Below are 25,492 nucleotides of genomic sequence, written 5' to 3'. Positions count from 1 at the left end.
GCAGGATAACACACCATGTCGCAAAGTTCAGATCATCTCAAACCAGTTTCTTGAACATGAGAGTGAATTCACTGTAGTCAAACAGACCTCTGGGATGTGGTGGAACGGGAGATTCACAACCAACAAATCTGCAGCAGCTGTGTGGCGCTATCATGTCATCACGGACCAAAATGTTTTCAGCACCTTTGCTGAATCACCTGCAGTTCTGAATAAAGTGGCCAGCTTGTACAAATTGCACATGTGAGCTCTCAGTATTGACCAATCCTGCAAAACCTCTCTTACTTTTGTAAATTCAGACTTTTTGTGACAATCTAAAGATCTGGGTTATGAAATTACTAATGTCAAAAACTTTTTTGAGACTATTTAAGAATAAATAGATCAATTTCTACTGACAGCTTATTACTTCCAGACTAAAATTCTGGTATGTTTGAATGATTTTTTTAAGGTGTGAAGATAGGTTTCAGTAATTTCTTTTTCCTACTCTCAAAGGTTGTTGGTGGTCCCCAGGCGGCCCAGCTGTTCCTATTTGTCAGTCACACCGACTCTGATGGCAAACTGATGGTTTTAAGCGATCTTCGGGCCTTAAGTAATGATTAACATTCTCGAGCATTGCAGAAACTTCACCTAAATGTTGAAACGGACACTTTCACAATGTCAGAGAGAATGTGGGATGTGTGATCCGTGGACCATATTGTGAAAGAATTTCTCTCCAACGCTTCATAACGCTAGCGACATTGCAAAACTCACACTTTGCTCATTTTGTAAGGAAATGATTTTTATATCATGGTACGCCGCAAAAACCTTTCTACTAATGTGACAACCATGAATCATCCTGTTGTAATGAGTGCACAATCTCTTCTCTACTTTGAGATTCTTGCATTTGTGTATGCACCCCCCGTTTCTGCCCGAGAATATGTCTGGGCTACATCCTGGAAACAGCTGGACAAAAATCAGATTGCATGCATGTAGGTTGAACGTATGCATGCTCTTGTCCCTGGATCTGCTTTCTTAGAGGAGGATGAGTTGAGCTGATGCTTTGGCCTCGGGCTAAAAATCATGGTGAGACTTTATGAGCCAAATTATATGAGCTGTACTTTATATAAAAATACAGCATGGCTCTCTGCAGAGTTCGAGAAACCGCACAGTCACTAATTCAAGCACAAGCATGAATAATCACATGGGTGAATGCCAGTTTAATGTGATGGTGATAACGATGTTTGGTGCAGAGGAGTCTTTGCTATTAAATGTCTCTTTATGAGTCATAATGATTCTTCTGCTACATGAAAACTTTTAGTACATCTTAAAAATGTGAATATTGTGAGATTTTTCCAAATGTTATTTTAAAAGTTAGTTTTTGTGTACATGTGTAAAGAGAAATACTAATACTATTTTTGTTACTTTAATTTGAACGATTATCATTTATACTTAATGCAGACCAGAAATCCAGAATCTCCAATTATTGGAATATTTCCTAAGGTCACTCAAAAAGGATTTACAGTACAGAGATGTCCAAGTGTGTTCACTCACACAGTCCATACTTTGTTGTGGCTTCTTTATGACAAATCACCGCATCATTGGCTTCCTTTGGCCTGCCTCTAATTTTTGAGATGGGTGTTTCTCATCTTTGTCTTGATAGGTCAGGTGGGCTGTTTAGCCAATCAAACACGCTAATAACGAGATCAGCAAACCATTCAGTAGTAATTTGGCAATGTGGGCAGGTGCTAAGTGCTGCTGGAAAAGAAAATTGGTTCGTCCACAGATGGAAACATGATTTTGGACTTGATAGAGCACTACGGACCCACCAGCCACCAACACCATCAGGAGGACATGGCAAATCCTCACTGACTGCAGAAACACCTTGGATTCTGCACTTCTATACTCTTCCTCCAGACTCTAGGACCTTAATTTCCAAATGAAATGCAAATTTTATTTTTCATTTCTTTTAAAGTTCTCCAATGGACTTTAATTAAAAATCATCTGCAAAAATTCCCATAGGTGCTTGTGCACTATGTTCTGCTAAAAATTTCCCTTCCAGTCTAATTTTGGTTTTTGAGACATTTTTGAGACACGATCTCAATAACTACCACGAAATAAAAAACTCAAGAATTCTCTCTTTACAGAGTATAATACCACATTTATATCTCAAAAATCTTATCAAAGAAAAGAAGTTTTAATATGAGCATCCACACAGCTGCAGGCTATCAGGCTGCAAATATGTGACCCTGAAAAACATCAATGAGACATTAAAGCAGGAGAATAGTAAAACCAGTACCTGCAGAAATGCTGTCAGAGGAGTTTGAGATGGAAACAAGGTGAGTCTATGAGGACGGCCTTTGATTTTCCATTGTTCAAGAGTGAAGTGTGGTTTGCAGACTCCACTGTGGGCACACCTGCAAAGCTGTTGGAAAACTCTGTGCGACTGATGTAATCTGGCATAATGCACAGTCTAACGTGTTCTTGAAAGCAGTTCATGGCACCCAGGAGAGAGGGGTGGAAAAAAGTGTGCATGTGTTTTAAATTTGAGATCTAAAGTTCAGTTTGAAACCACAGCAGAGATGGAGGCTTCAAACAGCATCAATTTCAATCATATATTGGTTGTTATGTAATTGGTGAGAATAAAGGTGAGGGAGTAGTAGCAGTGGCTGCAGAGGAATGTGGAATCGTCTCCGTCAAAGGCTGATGCACTGCTGGGGAAACTGTCTCTGTTCCACCCCGATGCTGATTTAGTGCTTCGCCGTCTCTTGTTTCAGCTCTGAGGTCAAACACACACAGCCTCTCTGTGTCTCTGTGCTAAGTGTTGTCGGTGTGTGAGTCATATGTTGGGCTATTGAAAAGGGAAAAACTACAATTCTTTTTTAAATCTTGATTTTTTTTCTCATGTAGCTCTCATTGGGTGCTGTTACCAAAGGAGTGTGTGTGGAGCGTGAGACAGGTGAGACAGGATGATTGGCCTGTGGTGGACAGACTAGTGTGGCCTTCAACTTGGAATTTATTTGGTGAATATCTGGTGGATGAAAGAGAATAAAAGCAGCTTAAACTTAATGTTTGAAGAGCTCAAATCTCTGGGACAATCTGCACTGAGGAATAAAAACACTCTCCAAGATGTCTCACATTCAGAGACCACAACCAAAGCCAGAAATGCTGTGTGGAACAATAAGAACTAACCGAGCGCGCCCTGACATATAACATGTTGGTTTGTGGTTTGTGATTTAATTTGCATGGGTTAAATTAGCCTTTACTTTCTGTGTACCACTGTGCACCTGGTGTCAGTCTGCAATAACACTTAAATCATCTCATTTTCCATGCTTTGTTGTGTTGTTTACAGCACCAACATGATAGCATGTAGAAGCTGCTCACACGCATGTTGATCCTTGGACCTAATGTGTCCGCCGGGAGCTGCGCTGGCACAAGTGGAGACCAGAGGCTTGTTGGGGATCTCGGCCTGCTCTCTGTTAGTTCAACACCCTGCTTAATAATGGATGTTGTTTTTGTGCTGATCTAATGCACATTAGGATCCTTTTAACCTAATGCAACCTACGAGCCCTCAGCCCTGACGCCGTGCCGCTGACTCCTCAGAGCAGACTGGTGTGTTTGCTGCGGCTTCACAGTGTTTAGTTATGGCAGATAACTGCTGGTTAACGGTTCCACTGTTTGTATTTCCCCCTCTTCTATTAGGGTATGTTTTAAAACTTCATTAGTTTTAATGTTCTAGCTAATTTATTTTTCCAAACAAAGTTCCTTCTTTGAAGGACAAACTGAAATATTTGCCTGTATCTGGGTCACGCTGCACATTCAAGACACTGAAAGTGGCTGATATGATTCATTCATTTCATTTCAGTCTGCGTTCGAAGTAGAAACAGCTGATGCTCTCAAAAGAGATCATTGTTTTCGCCGCTTGGCTTGCTTCATAATTCAGCACAAACACCGCAGCATGTGGGGCATTTAAAACCGACTTTTTTTTATTTGTCCTGTGATAAGTAGGCAAAGCTTTTGGCGACCGAAGCATGTGAGCAAGAGATGTGTGAGCATCAACGCTGGCGTTGTTTTTGTGAGATCCTGAGATGACGTTAGTGTGAATAACGGCATTAACCAAGAATCCACTGCAGCCCTTTAAAGGCTCGTAATGATATCTTTACCTCTGTTACGATGTACCGCCCAGTGAAATGTCTGGATACCGCAGATTGATGAATTACATTTTTATTCGTTCATTCAGGTATAAAGCCGTTGCTGTGTTATAAATGCCTTCAAGTGGTAAATCCCATCTATGCAATCTGTCCATGAGATGCAATACATCAGCACTGAAGATGCAGTAACAGAGCACATAAAGGTTTCCCAGTCCATGAGACTTTTAGCTCTTGCAGCATGTTACAAATGACCAAAATCAAACACAGGAATGCTTTTATTATTAAATGCTTTACTTGATGTTCATGTGAAATACAGTAATGTGGAAAAGTCTTGAGCCACCCCTCATTTCTTTATATTTTAGCTTCCAAAGAGCCGTTTTTAAAGTAGCCTTGAGCAACCCTTCTCAACCCTCCTCTCCTTTTCTGGGGATCCTTAAAAGTTAAAAGATAAAAGTTTTACAACTTTCGGTAAAACTCTAAACCTGTTTTAAACCTTGTTGCAATATATATAGAAACGAGGGGTGGCAACGACACTCCCCTTGTTTCTATATATATTGCACGTGTGGACCACAGAAGTATAAATTAAGCGTTAAGTGCAGTGAGAAAAATACACTCCTGTCAGTTTTCAGGCTCTAGGAATGGCAGCTGCTAAAGAATTAGTCTTTGTCATACTCGCACTTTAAGAATGTCGTTTTATCTGTTTTAATGAACGACATCTGCACACAAAGGTTACAAAAGGATGTAAAAACAAAATGAATTGTTATTTCTGTCCACCTCAGAGTCAGTGGATTGAAAGCTTGAAGTTTGTGTATCAGGGATCTATCTTTAGCCACAATATGCCAGCAGCACACAGCACACATCTCATACTTCTGAAGCCATGTCATGAGACCGCTCTATGCCCCCCCTGCCCTTCCCTCCTCTCAGTTTCTGTATCGTTACGATCAGCGTAGCACAAAAATATTGTCCCTGTTGGCCTTTCCCATACTTCCAAACTACGTGTGTTATTTTATTGCTGGTTGCTCGCAGAGCATCTGATTACGGAGACCATTTTTGCAGTCTTGGAACGTGGGAAAGAGGATGAAGGGGGCGTTTGTACCATTATGGGAGCAGACATAAGGAAATGGCCCAGTGAGATTCATTCCACTACACTCATAGACAGTAACGCAAGTGAGCATCAGTGTGTCAGATTGTGAGAGTAATTGCACAGTGTTTTCTTTCTTTTTTTTTAATATTATGAGAGTAGTGGAGTTAGACATGGGAAAATGACCTCATCCTACATGAAGTCAAAAGTCACAGAGTGGACACATTTTTAAAAGTCTGAGTTTCTGAGTGTGTGGGCATAGCAGAATAGAATAATAAGGAAACTCTGAACAAGGGGGAGTACATCTTGTTGAAAAAGTAATTATCAAAGGCCGGGGAAGGGAGTGAACTCTCTTTGGAGCGTAGCTGCGGAGGGAAGACCAAAGAGCTGCTTATCAAAGAGGGGCTGGCCTCAGGTCTTTGAAACCTGCTGCTGAAGGCCTGTCCACAGATCTGTTTATGTTCTGGGACTGCTCAGAAATTTCCAGCACTCTTACACTAATTTAAATGCCCTGATTTTCCTTGGCGTTTATTAAAAAATCAAAAAATGGGAGTAAAGTTTTTCAATGTGACTCGTGTGGGGTTATGAAAGTGTCTGGATTCTGGATGTTACTCGGAGAAATCACGACAGCAAAATGGGACGAATGACAAAGTAAACGCTGGTGATTCGAGTAGGAAAAGAAAACGTTGACTCACTGAACAAACCCACCGGTCATAGCCAGACGGTCTTTATGCTTACCTCACCATTGGCAGAGGCCTGGCTGGTAGATTTAAGGTGGCGTTATTCCAGGTATATGCAGGTGACATGACAGAAAACATGGATAAAGTAATGGTAGAATCCTCCTTGAATGCTGTGTTATGTGTCATTTTAGTTTTGTGAGGAAGAGTGAAGCTACCTATGCTGCCTTCACAATAACAGGGTGGTAATATTTGGGATATTAAAATGCATTTTCACACTTAAACAAGTCTTCTTCTTCTTCTTCTTCTTGTCCTCCTCCTCGTCCTCCTCCTCCTCCTAGGTTACAGTTTTAGTGGACATCGGGCATTAACTTAACATCAACTTTTCAGCTAATTGTTGAGGGAAGAGTTCTCTGTCTTTTTTAATTTCCACAGCTCCGTTTAAAACACTTCGAGTGCTGTCAGGGGTGACCTTATAACAGAGCCATTCAAAGGTTTATTAGTGTTCTGTTGTAACAGTTGTGAGTCAGCAGAGCCCCCTCTGAAAGACAGTCTGAGAACTGAGCCAGGTCTAGCTTCAGCTGATCTCTGTAACAGGTGGTCCGCTGAAATGTAATATAAAGTCAGCCTAGTCCCTCACTATCTCCCCTGATGTGTGGTCTGCTCTGATTCTCTCCACTGTATTTACATTCTTTGTGTACTCCGTCTCCTCTGCCTTTTTGGAAAACGTTAATTCTGTTGGCATGTTGAGTGGATCTGGCCGGCATTTGGCTCCAGAACACCCCGGGGATCTGTGTGTGCTGGAGAAAGTGTCTGGCAGGTCAGCGTGACAAGTTGACCTTGTTTTCTCTGAAGCATTGTGAGAACGTGCAATTTGGTTGCTACAGCTGCCACCGTCCATCTCTTTGTCATTGGACTCAACAATTTAAACATCACCTGACCCCGCGCGGGCCCCAGACAGAGGAGTGCTCTGTTCCTACTCGCAATGCAGTGCAATATGGCTTCCTCTATCATCTATAATACTTTCAGTTCTTTCTTTGATTAAAAGTCTGTGCAACATCAGAAGGTGGCATCCTGGTGAGCTAAGTCTGCACCTAGTGTGCCTCTGACTTTGTTCAAAAACATAAAAACGCCCAGTCTCCTTCTCCACATCTTTTTTTTTTTATCAGAAGAGCATCTGTCTAGTAAAAGCAGAACCCCCCCACCAAAAATAATCTCATAAAGATGCAATAAAAAAATCACATGTGCCGTTTCTCTGGACCAAAAGAAGACACATTTTTTATATAGAATTAAAGATAAATTGAACTATCATAGTTTACAGTCTGCATGCTGTAAATTGCTACGGTCTAATTAATGCATTTTAAATGCATTTCCCCCCAATAAAATATTAGCAAAACATTTTTTTATAATAAATATTTTAAAAGTACAATAAGTTAATTCTTACTTCCTCTCTCTGTCTTTTTCTATTCTCTTTTTCCAGGCGCATGGCTGTAAATGAAAGCAATACTGTGAAACTGTCCTTTAGATCAGAGGTGGGCATTTAATTTTCCCAATGGGCCACATGAGACAATGGGACTGTTGTGGAGTGCCGCACCAGTAATCTTATAAAGAGATCAAAGTAATGCTGAGCAGAATTGATTTCAGCTTATTGTTAAATATGTGGTGTCCAGGCACAGCATCCTGTTTCAGTGGATAGAGCATCAATTCTGCTCAATATTACTTTAATCAATATTAATTCATTTAATTTTTTAATATCTCTCGGCTGGCCTGAGAACACCTTGGTGTTCCCCCGGACAAGCTGGAGGAGGTGGCCGGGGAGAGGGAGGTCTGGGCTTGTCTGCTTAGGCTGCTGCCTGGCGATAAGTGCAAGAAAATGTATGATGTGATTAATTTACTGTCTTTATAAGCTTTATATAACTTTATTGGTGCGGTCCTTCATAACAGTCCCAGTATCCCAGGTGATGTTATGTTCTAGGTGTTTATTGCACTTGTTTGTACACTCCGACCTCCTGCGTAGTGTTAGTGTCGGTCAAAATCACTCACGGTGCCCTAAAGATTGAATCAGCGCTCAACATTTTGTTAAACAGCAAAATCAACACCTAACCAGATAACTTGCCATCAGCTGATTCAACTCATCTGTTAATGGTTGATTTTGGTTAATTGATTGATTGAATATTATCTCATGCATAAAATAATACGCCCAGATGTTTTTTCCAAGTTCCAGAAACAAAGGCAGCTTATAAAACCATTCTGCCGTCATCATTACACCAAAACATTTATAACAACTTGGATATTTTTAACTCAATTTAAAAAAAAAGAAGAAGAAAGAAATCAGACTGGTACTCATTTTCTTCTAACACACACAAGCTGTTATCTTCCTGGATAATTTTCACTCTAATGACTTCAAAGGCAAGAGAAAAGACTCTTGTTTGCACCTGTGCAAATAAATCTTTCAGCTGTGTTTCAGATCTAGCAAGTTCCTTCTACGTGCGTTCATCCCGCGTGATTAGCTGGCTATTCAGCACTAATGATCTGAAATGTGTGCTTAGTTTGATACTGACGAGCTACATCTGGTTGAATCGCTCTTGATATGTTCACACTGAGTCCAGTTTTTAGATGCTGCTTCTGTTTGCTGCTGTCGGCAGGTACTCATGAGAGCTGCTGTGTGCAGCCAACATGGAGCCATCCGCCTGGCCAAAAGTTGCATCAGTGTCTCCTCTGCATGGGAGTCCTGATTAATTACCTAAAGCCTCACTAACTTGTAACAGCTAATGCAAGCCAATAGGGTAAAAAGGAGCATGCATATTCATGAAGGGAAACCAGAACAATCACCCAGGTCTAAGAGGCTTCTGGTATTGACGCGTTAATGGAGAGATCCTTTACAATTGGCTTCGTGAACTGTGGATAATAAAAATATGAAAGATTATCTGCACGAATACAGCATGCACAATTGTTTGCAAAATATGAGAAATGCGTAACAAAATCCAGTGGTGACACATCATGTATATTTATTAATCCATGCTGGAGAAAAGTCAATCTTTCTTTTATTTGAGTGGATTACTCATGGCATTATGGAGAAATGTGCCTGCTGTGCCAGAGGTGTGTGTGTGTGTGTGTGCGTGCGTGTGTGTGTGTGAGGGGGGGGGGGGGGGGGGGTCTTGGTCTTGCGTGACATGTGTGCATTAAAATGCTTCATGTGACAAGGACTTCACTGTGTGTTTGCAAGAGTTACATTCTTTTGCACCATTTCACTGAGACGAGTTGACCAAACTCAGTTGTTCTACAGTGGATCTGTCAATCTGTCGAATATGTCTACAGAGAAAGTCAATGTCATTTATTTATTTAGAGATAAAGAATAAATGTGGATGTATTCCTGTTCACTTAGCCCTGTTATTAGCCTAAAAAAACAGAAGAACCTCAGTTATAGACGCATCAGTACTTTATTTTTTACGTAACATAATCTTGAAATGAAATAGTGCTAATAGTGTAAATAGATACCGATAAGAACTTTGATCCATTTTAAAACTCTTTCTAACAAGATAAGAAGATATTATTTAGCTTCACTAATTCAACCGTGAGTCCTGTGACATGAGCAGGTGCAGTTTAATCTCCAGCTGCACGTGAGATACTTTAGTTGCGTAGCTTATAGCTATGTTCGAAGAGGGAAAGTGGTGTCCCAGAAACGATGTGGGCTTCATAGATAATTGGCAAACCTTCTGGAGGAAACCTGGTCTTGTTAGGAGAGACGGCATCCATCCCACTTTGGATGGAGCAGCTCTCATTTCTAGAAATATGGACAAATTTATTAAACCCCCCAAAATATGACTATCCAGAGTTGGGACCAGGAAGCAGAGTTGCAGTCTTACACGCCTCTCTGCAGCTTCTCTCCTCCTGCTACCCCCCCAAAAAACCATCTCCATAGAGACTGTGTCAGCTTCCAAAAAGACAAAAAACAAACTAAAAACCAGCAACAAACAACTTAAACATAAACAATCAAAAAGAAAGAACAATACAGTATCCACATCTGAACCAAAGAGTAAAACAGTGAAATGTGGATTATTAAATATTAGGTCTCTCTCCTCCAAGCCTCTGTTAGTACATGACTTAATAATTGATCAACAAATTGATTTACTCTGCCTTACAGAAACCTGGTTGCAGCAGGATGATTATGTTAGTTTAAATGAATCAACACCCCCGAGTCATTCTAACTACCAGAAACCTCGAAGCACAGGCCGAGGGGGCGGTGTGGCAGCAATTTTTCACACCAGCCTATTAATTAATGAAAGACCAAGACAGACTTTTAATTCATTTGAAAGCCTGATGCTTAACATTGTCCACCCCAGCTGTGAAACTCAGAAACCAGTCTTACTTGTTATCATCTATCGTCCACCTGGGCCTTACACAGAGTTTCTGTCTGATTTCTCAGACTTTATATCTAATTTAGTTCTGAGCTCAAATAAAATAATTATTGTGGGTGATTTTAACATCCATGTAGATGCTAAAAATGACAGCCTCAACATGGCATTTAGTCTGTTATTAGACTCAATTGGCTTCTCTCAAAATGTAAAAGAACCCACCCACCACTTTAATCACACTCTAGATCTTGTTTTAACATATGGCATAGAAACTGAACATTTAACAGTGTTTCCTGAAAACCCTCTCCTGTCTGATCATTTCCTGATAACATTTACATTTACAATAATTGATTACACAGCGGTGGAGAGTAGATTTTATCAAAGTAGATGTCTTTCTGAAAGCGCTGTAACTAAGTTTAAGAATATAATCCACCCACTGTTATCATCTTCAATGCCCTGTACCAACACAGAGCAGAGCAGCTATCTGAACGCTACCCCAACAGAGGTTGATTATCTTGTTAATAATTTCACCTCCTCACTACGTACGACTCTGGATACTGTAGCTCCAGTGAAAACTAAGGTCTCTAATCAGAAGTACCTGACTCCGTGGTATAATTCTCAAACACGTACCCTAAAGCAGATGACTCGTAATCTGGAGAGGAAATGGCGTGTCACAAATTTAGAGGATCATCATTTAGCCTGGAGAAATAGTTTGCTGCTTTATAAGAAAGCCCTCCGCAAAGCCAGAACATCTTACTATTCATCACTGATTGAAGAAAATAAGAACAACCCCAGGTTTCTCTTCAGCACTGTAGCCAGGCTGACAAAGAGTCAGAGCTCTGTTGAGCCAACCATCCCTTTAACGTTAACTAGTAATGACTTCATGAACTTCTTCACAAATAAAATTTTTATCATTAGAGAAAAAATTACCAGTAATCATCCCACAGATGTAATATTATCTACAGCTACTCTTAGTACCATTGATGTTAAGTTAGACTCTTTTTCTCCAATTGATCTTTCTGAGTTAACTTCAATAATTACTTCCTCCAAACCATCAACGTGTCTTTTAGACCCCATTCCTACAAAACTGCTCAAAGAAGTCCTGCCATTGATTAATTCTTCGATCTTAAATATGATCAACCTATCTCTAATGGTCGGCTATGTACCACAGGCCTTCAAGCTGGCTGTGGTTAAACCTTTACTCAAAAAGCCATCTCTAGACCCAGCAGTCTTAGCTAATTATAGGCCAATCTCCAACCTTCCTTTCATATCAAAAATCCTTGAAAGAGTAGTTGTCAAACAGCTAACAGATCATCTGCAGAGGAATGGTTTATTTGAAGAGTTTCAGTCAGGTTTCAGAGCTCATCACAGCACAGAAACAGCTTTAGTGAAGGTTACAAATGATCTTCTTATGGCCTCTGACAGTGGACTCATCTCTGTGCTTGTCCTGCTAGACCTCAGTGCAGCGTTCGATACTGTCGACCATAATATCCTATTAGAGCGATTAGAACATGCTGTAGGTATTACAGGTACTGCACTGCAGTGGTTTGTATCATATCTATCTAATAGACTCCAATTTGTGCATGTAAATGGAGAGTCCTCTTCACACACTGAGGTTAATTATGGAGTTCCACAGGGTTCAGTGCTAGGACCAATTCTGTTTACATTATACATGCTTCCCTTAGGCAGCATCATTAGAAGACATAGCATACATTTTCACTGCTATGCAGATGACACCCAGCTCTATCTGTCCATGAAGCCAGATAACACACACCAATTAGTTAAACTGCAGGAATGTCTTAAAGACATAAAGACCTGGATGGCCGCTAACTTTCTGCTTCTTAATTCAGATAAAACTGAGGTTATTGTACTCGGCCCTGAAAATCTTAGAAATATGGTATCTAACCAGATTCATACTCTGGATGGCATTACCTTGGCCTCCAGTAATGCTGTGAGGAACCTTGGAGTCATTTTTGACCAGGACATGTCCTTCAACGCACATATTAAACAAATATGTAAGACTGCTTTCTTCCATTTGCGCAACATCTCTAAAATTAGAAATATCCTGTCTCAGAGTGACGCTGAAAAACTAGTTCATGCATTTATTACTTCCAGGCTGGACTACTGTAATTCATTATTATCAGGATGTCCAAAAAACTCACTGAAAAGCCTTCAGCTAATCCAAAATGCTGCAGCAAGAGTACTGACAGGGACTAGAAGGAGAGAGCATATTTCTCCTGTTTTGGCTTCCCTTCATTGGCTTCCTGTTAAATCCAGAATTGAATTCAAAATCCTGCTCCTCACATACAAGGTCTTAAATAATCAGGCCCCATCTTATCTTAATGACCTTGTAGTACCATATCACCCTATTAGAGCACTTCGCTCTCGCTCTGCAGGCCTACTTGTTGTTCCTAGAGTATTTAAAAGTAGAATGGGAGGCAGAGCCTTCAGTTTTCAGGCCCCTCTTCTGTGGAACCAGCTTCCAGTTTGGATTCGGGAGACAGAAACTATCTCTACTTTTAAGATTAGGCTTAAAACTTTCCTTTTTGCTAAAGCATATAGTTAGGGCTGGACCAGGTGACCCTGAATCCTCCCTTAGTTATGCTGCAATAGACGTAGGCTGCCGGGGGATTCCCATGATGCATTGAGTTTTTCCTTTCCAGTCACCTTTCTCACTCACTATGTATTAATAGACCTCTCTGCATTGAATCATATCTGTTATTAACCTCTGTCTCTCTTCCACAGCATGTCTTTTATCCTGTCTTCCTTCTCTCACCCCAACCGGTCGCAGCAGATGGCCGCCCCTCCCTGAGCCTGGTTCTGCCGGAGGTTTCTTCCTGTTAAAAGGGAGTTTTTCCTTCCCACTGTCGCCAAAGTGCTTGCTCATAGGGGGTCATATGATTGTTGGGTTTTTCTCTGTATCTATGAAGCGCCTTGAGGCGACTTTTGTTGTGATTTGGCGCTATATAAATAAAATTGAATTGAATTGAATTGAATTGAATTGAAAGAGAAAGATGCAGAGGAAGGGCATGGTATCCATAAACAATTAAGGAAACTCGAGGAAGCAATTTTATTTTTAGCTTTTATTTTTAGTCATATCTGCCATTGCAACTAAAGGCAACATCAGAAATTATTTTGTTGCCTCCTTGATCTTAGACAAATGTACAAGGTCACGCTAACGCAACATTCACTTCTTATTAGTAGAAATATAACTAAAGTCTACTGATCCATTCAATGTAATCAGTGTAATCCATCCATCCTCCATCTTCTTTCCCAAATCGTTTTTGGGGGCTTTTCTTGCCTTTAATCGATGTTTTTAGTGAAGAGGAGACATGAAAGCGAGGAGAAAGAGAGCACGTGGCCTCGGGTCAGAATCAAACCCAGGCTGCTACATTTGGTTTTGCGGCATGCGGGTACATGCTCAGCCACTGAGCTAAAACGTCTTCATTTCTTTGTTTATTTGATAAATAAAAAGATAATCAGTGTTTCTTTTTGGGCCTCTCCAGCGTTCCTCTTGTGTTTATATTAGCCCAGCTGTGACCTTTTAGCTAACCAACAGGGAGCAAACCATTATATGTCAGCTATGTGAACTACATCCGGCAATTTACTTTTCCACTTCAACAGTTACTTTATCAATGTTTAATAATAATAAAAATAGTTACAAGCTAAACTAATTTATACAAAGATTAAAAAAAAAAAACATTTGTGGGGAGTTAGTATTTTTAGTTAGCAGAAAATCTTTTCTTGATGTCCAGATGAACCAAAAATGCAGATTATGATCTTCTCATTTAAAGCTGCAATTGTGTGAAATTTTCACAGCTACATGTCATTAGATTGCAGATTCTGTTTTCATATCCCTCAGGATTCAATGGCATAATCCCAGCTACGGTAGCTGCTATAGGACAAACGTGTTAGTCAACCACGAGGGATCAAAAAAGATCAGATTTAGACTGTACCCCATGACTGCCAAAACCAAATAATGTCAGCACTTAGAAATAAATAAGGAAGTAAAAAACCAATGCGGTAGCTTAATTAAATATTTTGCAGTATTTTATGTTCACCGTCAGGTCACCTCAAAAACACAGCGTTCATCAGGAGTGAGTGAACTCCTATTGCTTCAACAACTATTACTTTTTAGCTTTAGCTGCACTTTATACAGTCTGTTTGACCAGTAAATGTATTTTATAAACCATATTGAGATCTTAATACGTTGTTAAATATGCAAAGATTTAATGTTTAGTGATTTAACTTTAATTCACGGTGTTGTCTAAGGTTTTTTCTCTTTATGTGCGATATCTTCACCTGACGATCTTTTGTTCTTTCGTACTGTGTGGGAAAAAAATATATATATTAAAAGCCCGACTGCAGCATGAAGGGGAGACAGCTTGTTTGGAAGGTAAAAACATTAAGTAGGCTGATGAAAAATTTACAGAGACTACAGTTCCAACATTTGCAAAGCCATAGCTGCCTCTCTGTGATAATGCAGCTACTTTGAATAGCTGTCATTACAAATGCCTGGCTGCTGAGTGGTTTTGAAGCCGTTTCATGACCCGACTGGGAAACTGCACCCTGAAGCTTGTCAGGAGCAAATAAAAGTTCTGGCACTTTGAATGGCTCTCTCCTTTATCTTTAGCCTGATTGCATTTCCTCCATGTTAGATACAGTAAGTGTGACCCTGAGGGATTACTGCGTGATAAATGTCAGAGGCCACAGCAACTCTCAGAGACCTAAATACAACCTGTACAGCCACCTTGATTCCTCTCTTTCCCTCTTTCTTCCCTCCTCTCTATCTGATCTATCTCATCTATGGTCTATTCACTTTTCTCAGACTTATTTACATCTGTACAAAAAGCAGCCTGGCTGAGGCACCGTCCTTCTCATGCTCCCTCTCACTCTCTCAGCCTATTTCTGGTGTCAGTGAGGTATATGATCTGCTGTATCATATAAGCAAACAAGCTTGATAGGCCATTGTTATTCTTAGATGTAGGAGGGCTGGAAACATGTCACCGAGCTGTCACCTCGTTTCACCAGCACGCATATGGGAAATTATTTGGTTTACATACACGGGAGGCATGCATCCTGTTCTTCACGACAGAGTCCGGGGCAGTAAATTTAGCATATTAATTATAATTAGATTCAATACGGTCCTTGTTATTTTTAAGATAATTAAGCTCTCGTGTGCTGTCCTGTTTATGCTGCCTTTATGCCTCTCAGCGGTGCTGTCACCAGACAGGATAGCGCACAGATTATGGCCATTAAAAATAGGACTGACCAGAGATAAGCTCTGCTGCCTCCATGTTACTTCTTCTTCTCTGGAGTATAACATTCGATGGTCATCCATTCATGTTTTGATCCAGCGGATTCTCAGACTTTTCTTTTGGGCATAAACATGAATCGAGGGAATCCTTGCTATGTAAATATTAATACGGCACCTTAAAATGTAACCCTGCGACAGAGGAAGCTGATTATACAAGGACACTGTAATGCAAACAGAACTGCACTTTCTCTCCTTTAGATAAATGAATTCAGGGCCGTGTCTGCCTGCTGACCGCTGCAGATTCACTGAATTAAGCGTTTGGGGAGCAGCGAATGAGACGTAGCAGAGAATGAAGTGTGTCATGTGCTAGCTGTTCTCAGATGTTTGCAGTAACATAACGATGTGCTTATTTCATGAGCCGAGGCTTAAGTTCAGGTCAGTAGTTACAGCTTAGTGACGTGTGTGTGCGTCTGTGAGCGCACATCTCACAGACAGACAAAAAAAACCCGCCAGGTTTCCTATGTCTGTTTTCCATCGACCTTAGTAATCGTCTCCTCGGCCGCTGCTTGCTTTGATCTGATCTTTTTCTTTCTGTCAAATCTGAGAAAGTGCTTCTGGCCCCTTCTGGGAGCAGACTTAACATCAGCCTGTTCCTCCATATTTGGGATATTTTGACAGATAGCACCCCCGTTTCACCTGAAATCTGCTCTTGCTCTTATTTAAAACAGAGAAAACACCGTTTTTATGAAGACAGTCAGGAAATATCGGTAATAAATGAATCTGTCAAGTTGGAGGGTTTTGAAAATGAACATGCCAGGCTTTAGTTTCCCTACAATATTTGCTTAGGCACTGACAACACAGGTTAAGGAAGGAAAGCCCGATAGATTATGTTGGCTAAACGTATTCACACGGGTGGGGTGGGGGGGTGTTTTCAGGCTGTTTGTTGGAATCACGGTCCTGCACTTTATTTCCTGTCAAAAATCTAACTGGAAAACAAAGAAGTAGAATTTCCCTCCTGTGCGGTGTAAGATGAAATCTCCCTGAAACAGATCACGAGGATGTAATGCAGAAATGTTTTGTTTTGTTTTTTTCACAGAGCTGTTGGTTTAGCTAAAGTTAATTGTGCACTTTTAATGATAATCATCTGTATCTGTGTTATGTACAGAGGAAAATAAAAAGAGACGTTAACTAAGAAAATGAGAAATGGGGGTGGAGGGTTTCCTGTGGGGCACCGTGATGGTGCATTGTCTGTGGGATTGCATGCGTGTGCTTCAGCTTTCTCCTCTTGGGTAACTGTTGATTTTTTAAATTGTCTGTAGGTGTGGTGAGGTATTTGTTGTCTTTGGCTCGGTGTCAGCTTGGATGAAAAATGAGTGAACGATGGATTTTCCAGCCATCCTTGTGGGGCGCTGTTCCTCACCTAGACCACCATTTTAAAAAGAGCACAGGACAGTTAAGTAGAACGCCAGTGAATGTGCTGAAGGTGTGCGTCCTGCCCTCTCCTCTGGCGATCATCTGCGGTCTGGGCTTGTTGCCAGAGGAAACAGGCGGCAGACTCAAGCCTGTCAATGATCCATCGTGGTGCTAAACGTAAAACAGATTCCAGGCTTTGAACGACCACATGGACCATTTCTTCTGTGCTCTGTACCTGTCAGATGGAGGCCTGCAGTGTTAAAATGAATGCACCCTGGCTTCACTTTGCTTGCTGATTAGCAGCAACTAGACTTTTGTATGTATTCAAAATTGCCTGCACTTGTTATCATAGTCAGAGGCATGAAAGAAAAGAGATTTTGTAGGTGTGGGTAAGCATCCACAGATGCTAAGAGCTCAGCAGGAAGCATTTTTAATCAAACAGTAACAGACAGCAACCAATTGTTTTGTTAACAATGAAATCAAAGACTCCTGCGAGTCTTTGACATGACTTCCTCTTGAGCTTATTGTCTCTTATCCTGCGCGCCTCTGCCGTGTGAGCCTCTTATCTTTAAGTGGGTCTAATTTTGTGTTTGAATACAGTGCACCCTCTTTTGGGATGGACTGTGCTTTGCAGGGACAGCTAAACTGAGACAGCTATCTCTGTAGAGGGACCTGCAGCTTTGACTGGAGCGTCTTTGTAAGAGCTGAAGAGAGATGGGAGCTCTTTGAGGCTTGATTATCAGTGTTGACACACATATGGAGCTCTCATATGCAGATGTGTAAGATCCAGAATTCAGTTTTCCTCCTTCTGCAAAGAAGAAAAAGCTTTGAGCTTTGATTTATTGTTGAATTTGAAGTCCAAATTTTTTCACTCCAAAAACAAATTAGTTTTCATTGTCTGTGACAACTAGTGCAATCACTGATATGATGGCATTTTCAAAAGTAGGTTTCAGTCATTCAGGGTTTTTTTTTTCTTTTTTAAGTTTTGATTTTGATCTAGTGAAATTATCTGGATGAGCAGTGATCTCGTCTTTGGGTTCCTCCTGTTCAGCGGCTTCACACTCGACTTTAAACTGCTCCAATCCCCCATTATTATACATGCTGAGATTGAAGTAGATCAGGTGAGATGAAAGATTGCTGAGAAAGACAGAGAAACATGGTTCTTGTGCAGCACTTTCCCACTCTACCTGAGCACTCAAAGAACCTTATGCAACATGCCACATTCACACCTGCTTAAGTGCTTTCTATCTAACATTCCCACTCCAATGGATGCACTGCAGAGCAACATGTTGCTAGTATCTTGCCCAAGGATACTTTGGCATGCAGACTGGAGCAACCAATAACCTGCTCTACCTGATGAGCTACAGCCACCCCGGATGGATGCAGAGACCCCATAGATTCAACAAAGAGCTGGAAACATCCCTCAGTGATTCTGGTCCATATTGACATGATAGCATCATACAGTTGCTTCACATCCATGATGCCAAATTTTCTGTTACATCCCAAAAATGCTCTGTTGGATTGAGAATTGGTGTCTGTGGAGGCCATTTGAGTACAGTGAACTTATTGTCATGTTCAGAAAAACAGTATGAGATGGTTTGAGCTTTGTGACATGGTTATATATGAATATTATACTGCAAGCAGCCATCAGAAGATGGAAACACTGTGATCATAGGCTGTAGCACTTAAAAGATGGTCACTTTGTACAAAGGGGCCCAAAGTTTGCCAAGAAAATAGCCCTCACACCATTACATCACTGCTGGCAGCCTGAACCGTTGATATGAGGAAGGATGGATCCATACTTTCATGTCTTTTATGCCAAATTATGACCCTAACATCCAAAAGTTGAGACTTTTCAGACCAGGCAACATTTTTCAAATCTTCTGCTGGCCAGTTTTGTTGAGGTCAGTTTCCTGTTCTTAGCTGAGAGGAGGGGCACGCTATATGGTCTTCTGCTGCTGTGGCTTCAAGGTTCAGCATGTTGCACCTTAAGAGGCGCTCTTCTGCATACCTTGGTTGTAAAAAGTGTTGTTGTTTTTTTTAGTTACTGTTACTGCCTTCCTATCTGGCTATTCTCCTGTTTTCTGATACCAAAATGACATTTTCACCCAAAAAAGTCTGAAACCCTTTTTTCAGACTAAAGCCCAAAGATAGTTGTGTTTCATGAACTACCAATAGATCAGCAGTTTGAGAAACACTAAGACCAGCCGATCTGGCACCAACAACCACGCCATGTTCAGCCAACTTCAGCAGGTCATCTTGACCATCTTGCCTAAATGCATTGAGTTACTTCCATGTGATTAGCTGATTAGAGTTTTTTAATGAGCAGTTGAACAGCTCTCTGTCAGTTTTTGCAAGACTCCCTGTTCTTGTTGCTGCTGAGGATGTCCCTTTATTTCTGGGATTGCTGTCATGCTGCATACTGATTTTTAGAGGCCTCCTCAATGGCTTGGTCTGATGCATAAGCAAGAATAAACACGTAATATATCCAGAGTTGACTGACGGTCCTATTGCATGATGGAAAACGGAGTGGATACTTGAATGAAACAAGTCAGGTAAAGTTTCTGACCTTTTCCTACATCAAGATTTGTGAAAAACATGAAAACACATTGGTAAGGAAATCGATTTATTTTAGATATAATAATACCAACATCAGTATGTGAAATCATTGTCTCAATACTTGTTAGTGGAAAGAATATCATTTGCAAAGTGGAAACCGTGGAGAGGTCCAGCTTTCTGCTGCACAGCTTTTTCTCTGTCACGTTTATTTAAGTCTGATATCCGCTGCACAACAACTAATATCCGTTTTCTCATCATGAGGAGAGCATCGATCCAATGCATTGCACGCAGCTTCTCTGATGGATGCACTGTGGAGATGAATACTGGTCAAGTTACTAATGAGATGTGATTGAGATTCCCATGAGCAAACACTCCAGCTGTCAGACGTGATGGGGAAAGAGTTTTCAAAACATAAAGCTTCAACTGCACAGCAGCAATCTCAATCCCAGTTGTTACTGTAGGTGAGTCCTCAGGTCGGGGATGGGGTGCTGCGAGTGAGTCAGCGTTGTCCTTCCGTCGCTAATGGCCAGGAAATGTCTATGTTGGAGAAACTAATTGGATTTCTTTAACAGGAAAGCATCCGTCCAGCTCCATTAGTAAACAGTAACACGCAGCAGAGCGGGAGAAAAGGGGCGGGGGGTTGAGAGACAGGAGGTGAGGAAGAGAAGGAAGTATGTTTGTTGTTGTTGCAGTAGTGAGGGGTTTAGCTCGGGGGCAGCTGTTACTGTAAACGTGCATTATCCAATGAAATGATGATGAGATGAAACAACAGGAGTGGAGCAGGGATGTGTGTGGGTGATGAGCTCATCAGTGGACAGTCCTGGTGTTGTGATAATTCACTTTAACTGCCAGACCACACATCTGACACTTTTTCCTGGATGGAGTGTCTTTTGATGTTGGACGCAGGATAATGTCCTTTCTAAAAATACATATTTGGAGTTTTTCTTTTGGAAGGAACAAAAACTGCTTTACCAAGTTTTCCCTGTGCTGCGCTCCACGCTCATCGTAGGTGTATGTGCTGCAGTAGTAGCTCTAGTTGCTTAAGAGTGCCTCAGCAAGTTATGCTCAGATTTGTCATTAATACAAAGAGTGCACAGCCACACGTGTCCACCAATATTTTACTTAAAATGTTTGGGGGAAAAAACGCACTGAAATTTCCGGTAATGTATAAAGCTAAAAGCTAAAACCTTTAATATCCTTTTAGTGTCTACGCTTACATCATCTTCTTTGATCATTTGGATCATAGCACGTAGATTTTTGTAATGCTAGCAGGGTGAAGCGATGACAGAGCGGAAAGGAAATGTCATTTCTCTCTAATTTATCACAACTGCCAATAAAATCCATAGCTTCATCAGTCATCGACTTAACTGTGACTTTAACAATAAATAACAAAGCCATAAAGCTCTGTGTTTTATGTATAAATGCAAGTAACAGTAGACAGCTGTGTGATGACAGCTGAACTGTATCCAGGTTACAGTTATGGAACAAGGATAAGTCCACCTAAGAAGCAGGATGTGGGCTTAGCCGGGTAACTTCAGGTTTAACTCTGTCTTCACTATTACAAAGGTGATACATCGCCATGGTATCTTATTCTGCAGACTTAACTGGCTCCATAGAAGGTTGTATTTGAGATTAGAGACCAACAGGAATGAAATCACCGTTTAATGACCAATCAGTGCGCCCGAAAATAGCTTCACCAATCCTGTTTGATACCTCAGTAACTGGTGTGCAGAGACTAAAGTGGCTGAAGTCTTTCCGCCATGAGCATCAGTTATAAAAATAGATTATTACAAGCAACTGTATCCCTTAATGCAAATGGTTTTAAAACAGTTTCATTTTTCTTAATATATATCCATAAATATATTAATTAGGTAATTATAGCAATTTATTATGCAGATTTTCTTCTTTCTTTTTTTTTATTCTTTGATCTCAGACCATAGTTTTCCTCACACAGCCACACACATACACACACACACACAAACTTACATTGCTGCTTTGTGTGTGGCTGTTTTGTTGCTTTCATCCTGTATTGTGAGCTTGACCACTTCATATGTTTATTTTAGTATCTTTTTATCTTCATTTGTAAAATCAGCTGCTTTGTGCCAGTGGACTTTTCCATGTTTGTGTTTGATCAGAAGTTACCAGTGCTACATGCTAAGCTATGCACTCATAGCTAGATTGATAAACTGTTATAAATAACACACAGTATCATTTTTAACTCACATTTAATTTTAGTCTTTTTAAATATGTACTCACCATGAATCTGGTTAAAAACTGTCAGTGGTTCCTGAAGCTCAAACTGCTTATTGCAGGACACTTAGGAATCATATTTAAATTCTCTTAAGCTTCGATTGACATAAACTAAGATGTTTCCTGCCATCGCTCACAATACACAGACACTCAGGAAAGATTAAATCAAACCTGGCAGCCTCATGACCTCCAGGCTATATCTCTCATTGGCATCTCAAGCATCCACTGAGACACTGGGATGTAAAGTGTAATTGGGGGTCCCTCCTTTAGATTTAAAGGATGCCTCACATCAGGAGATCCTGGAAGGGGGAAAAACCACTCGGTCTTCAGAGGCAGATCATAAAGGAACAGTGGGGCTACTATGTTGCCTGTAAATTGGGCCTTTCTTCCTGTGAGAGGGTGACATGTTGGAATGCAGCACATTAATGTGGACATGGGTGGGCTTCTCATTCCTGTCATAGCATCTCCCTCTTCCTTTTGACTCGCAACAACTTTCTTCCCTGTTATTTATTTTTGATTCTTTGCCTGTTTGGGGTTTGTTGTATCTCCATCTTGTCCATTTCCATTAGTGGTTAAGCGTTCATTGTTCTTGTTGATATAAGGATGTTATTGCCGAATTTCATATATCTTGGTATGGATGTAAGAAATTCAGGGCCAGAAAAAAAGTTTGATGTGATTTAAAAACAACTTCTCCAACACATGCTTTTCTGCCAAGAAGTTGTTTGGTGTATCCTTGGAGAGAGGAAAGAGGACAAGGAGACTTGGTGGTAGAGTGAATGTTAGTAGAGAAAATTTAAAGTAGGCAGGAAGTAGTGAAGAAAGTACATGGGAGTAGTGGGAGTACTGGGAGGCTAGGCGTACAGCAGGGAGAGGGGTAGGCTGGATACTAAAGGAAGGACTCATATTAACTGGCTAGACAGAAAGAATAAAGTGTGTCCTGGTATGAAGCTTGATGGTTCCCTGTTGCAGCATTATACTGGTTTGCTGAATCAGTCATATCATTTTAAACTATATTTGCATAAAGGCTGACTGTGCCACTAACTGTCATACAGCAGCTGGCTACACAACAGCTACAGAGCTGTGAAAATAATGCCATGGAAGTCATATCAGTGAGTCAGAGTGTAACGGTCCTCTTGTAAATGAGAACTTTGAAAAGAGATCAGTTTAAAGCTAAGTAGATAATAGTTGTACGTGCAGCACCGAATTGCTTAATAATCTGGTCAGTTCTTTTAAAAATATATATATGTTGGTGGGTAATTTATTGTATTTTTTTCAGCATGGGCCATAGTGGAGGTGAACATGGAGGACAAAGTGGAGGTAATGGCTGGAGAGACGGCTCAGATCACCTGCATGTTTACAACTGACGAGGGCCTGGGCGGCACCACCATACAGTGGTTCTATGTGAGTTTGGTGAAGCTTAACGTGCACAGAAACACACAGATGTGTGATGGGTGTCACGTTTCTCGTTTGATTGATGTTTGATTCTGTAAACTCTGACCTTTAGGTGCTACCTAATAAGGAGAGACAGAGAATCTACAACAAGGAACCAATGCATGAGGCTGCAGAACAAAACACACTGTTCACGCATCGGATCAGCTTGAACGTCAATGGAACCACTGCTGTGCTGGTTATCAGAGATGTGGGAGTGAAGGACAACTCGGAGTTTATCTGTGTCATCAAAACTCTCACACCTGAGGAAGCAGAGGGACGAACCCAGCTCCAAGTGTTTAGTAAGACTCTGAAAGCTTTTATTGCTTTTTCTATGCTGTCTGCTCTCTCGCACTGAAACGGTTGTTTTCATTAAGCAAGTCATCAGTATCCTCTCTTAATGTATGCTGCTCCATATTTTCCATATATTTCTCACTGCTGCTGCTACAAGTTAACGGATCAACTTCAGATATTGTATCTGCTTCATTTGCTTTGGAAGAAAAACAAAAGAAGATGGAACAGACCTCACCTGTTCATGAAACTGCTTACCAGTTTCCCTGGCCAATTACCTTTTTTTTTTGTCCAATTTAGGTCCAATTACTTTGCAAAACCTCTTAAATTAAAAACTGCTTTCAAATCACATTTGGATTTTTCGATGTAAAGTCCACTGTGTCCGGAGGCAGAGATTGTGTCTTTGTCCAACAAATTATGGAACTCACTGTATTAACATACCTATAGTGTTACAATATTTCTGAAATTTTTAGCTATCAGAATCTATGATTGTTTCCTTCTAAATGCTTCCTTTTCTAGTTCTTATCCTTTCTTACGTCTTGTGCAGAATCACCAACCTTTCCTACAATTGAGGCCGTGGAAACAGGGATATCAGTAAATGAAGAAGATCCATCCAAGGTGAAAAGGTTTTGGCGATCACAAACATCAAAGACTAAAATTACAAAATGCGAGGATGCAATTTTATCATTTGAATTTCCTTACCTACCCCCTCTCCCACTAGATTGGGTCTTGCAGGGTCAAAAACGGATACCCAAAGCCAAAAATCACTTGGTACAGAAACAACATGCCGCTTCGCAATACTCCACGTGGTAAGGCAGATTGATATTTAAAACTGGAATGCCTTAGCTGTTTCAGTTTGTGTCTGTCCTGTTCTTTTATGTTTACAGTATTTTTATTTCTTTCAGAGGTGGTTGTAACCTCCAGCACCACTATTGAATCGAGTGGTCTTTTCTCAGTCCAGAGTGAGCTGACAATGAAAGTTAAGAAAGAGGACAAAGATGCAGTGTTCTACTGCGAAGTCGTCTACTTTGTCCCTGGAGCGACCAAGATGACCGAGAGTCAGCACATTAACATCACTGTATACTGTGAGTTTCACCAATTGAAACCAAACTGGCTTGCATTTGGTTTCCAGTTCATGCAATGTTCTTGCACACCAAACTAGAAAAACTAGAAACAAACTAGAAGAAGTTTCTTAATGGATCTGTTTTGATTTTTTGAAGTGGAAATGGATGCTATAGTTTCTCATGAAGTTCACTAAGTTAAAATAACACTATTGTTCAAGTGTTATAGGATATTATACTAATAACATTTTCCTTAATTTGATTTGACAGGCCTCAGAGTTGAATATTTTTAAGGATAGTTCAGGTTTGCAGTTTAATCTTGAATTCATCTCTCTGTGTTCTAGATCTCCCCACTGAAGTAAATATTTGGGTGGAGTCACCAAAGGGCAAAATCAAGGAAGGGGACACATTTGAGCTTCGCTGCGATAACAATGGCAACTATCCATCCTCAATCACCACAATTAAGCACCAAAATGTAAGAAAATCAGCACTTCCATACTCCTCATTTATGTGGAAATGGTTGCAATTCGATGTTTTCCTGAGCACTTTGAGGACATTAAAGTTAATCTTGAACTTTGCAGAGTGAATACTCTGTGGAGAACATGACAATGGTGCGGACTAATGTGACGCGTTTAGACGGTGGAGTTTATGAGTGCACCTTTATGGAAACGGATAACTTTGAGGAGATCTCAGGGAGTACTAAGGTGTTGGTTAACTGTAAGTATTTTACTCTGGATGAGCTTTTCATCAAATACATTTTACCAGTAGGTTCTCTGTTTGACTTGTATGCCTTGTTTCTCTGTCTGTGTGTGCAGACTTTGAATCTGCTGTTATAACGCCTAAAGACAGCATTGCGGTGATGGAAGGAGAGGAGCTGAAGGCCAGCTGCAATGCCCTGTCTTCTCTCCAGACATCCACAACCTGGTTTAAGGTTACATAGATACATACATATATACAATACAACTGCTTGTCTAACAGTAACAAGTAAGATGCACT

General features: G+C 40.6%; 1 protein-coding gene across 7 annotated transcripts in view; it reads left to right on the top strand.

The window, feature by feature from the left end:
- mcamb (melanoma cell adhesion molecule b) overlaps positions 1-25,492 on the top strand; it is a 47,629-nt gene that overhangs the window by 9,407 nt on the left and 12,730 nt on the right. For all 7 annotated transcript variants that reach the window (XM_084949770.1, XM_084949771.1, XM_084949772.1 and 4 more), the window contains exons 2-9: positions 22,993-23,117; positions 23,221-23,446; positions 23,983-24,053; positions 24,157-24,244; positions 24,341-24,520; positions 24,841-24,971; positions 25,078-25,213; positions 25,312-25,427. In XM_084949770.1, coding sequence (XP_084805896.1) covers positions 22,993-23,117; positions 23,221-23,446; positions 23,983-24,053; positions 24,157-24,244; positions 24,341-24,520; positions 24,841-24,971; positions 25,078-25,213; positions 25,312-25,427 — 1,073 coding nt within the window. The remainder of the gene's footprint in view (positions 1-22,992; positions 23,118-23,220; positions 23,447-23,982; positions 24,054-24,156; positions 24,245-24,340; positions 24,521-24,840; positions 24,972-25,077; positions 25,214-25,311; positions 25,428-25,492) is intronic.

The sequence above is a fragment of the Perissodus microlepis genome, chromosome 14, assembly GCF_051167445.1.
Source record: "Perissodus microlepis isolate ML-2025 ecotype Zambia chromosome 14, ASM5116744v1, whole genome shotgun sequence".
Lineage (NCBI taxonomy): Eukaryota > Metazoa > Chordata > Actinopteri > Cichliformes > Cichlidae > Perissodus > Perissodus microlepis.
Note: the sequence above shows the minus strand (reverse complement) of the source record. Positions and strands in the feature narration are given on the sequence as shown.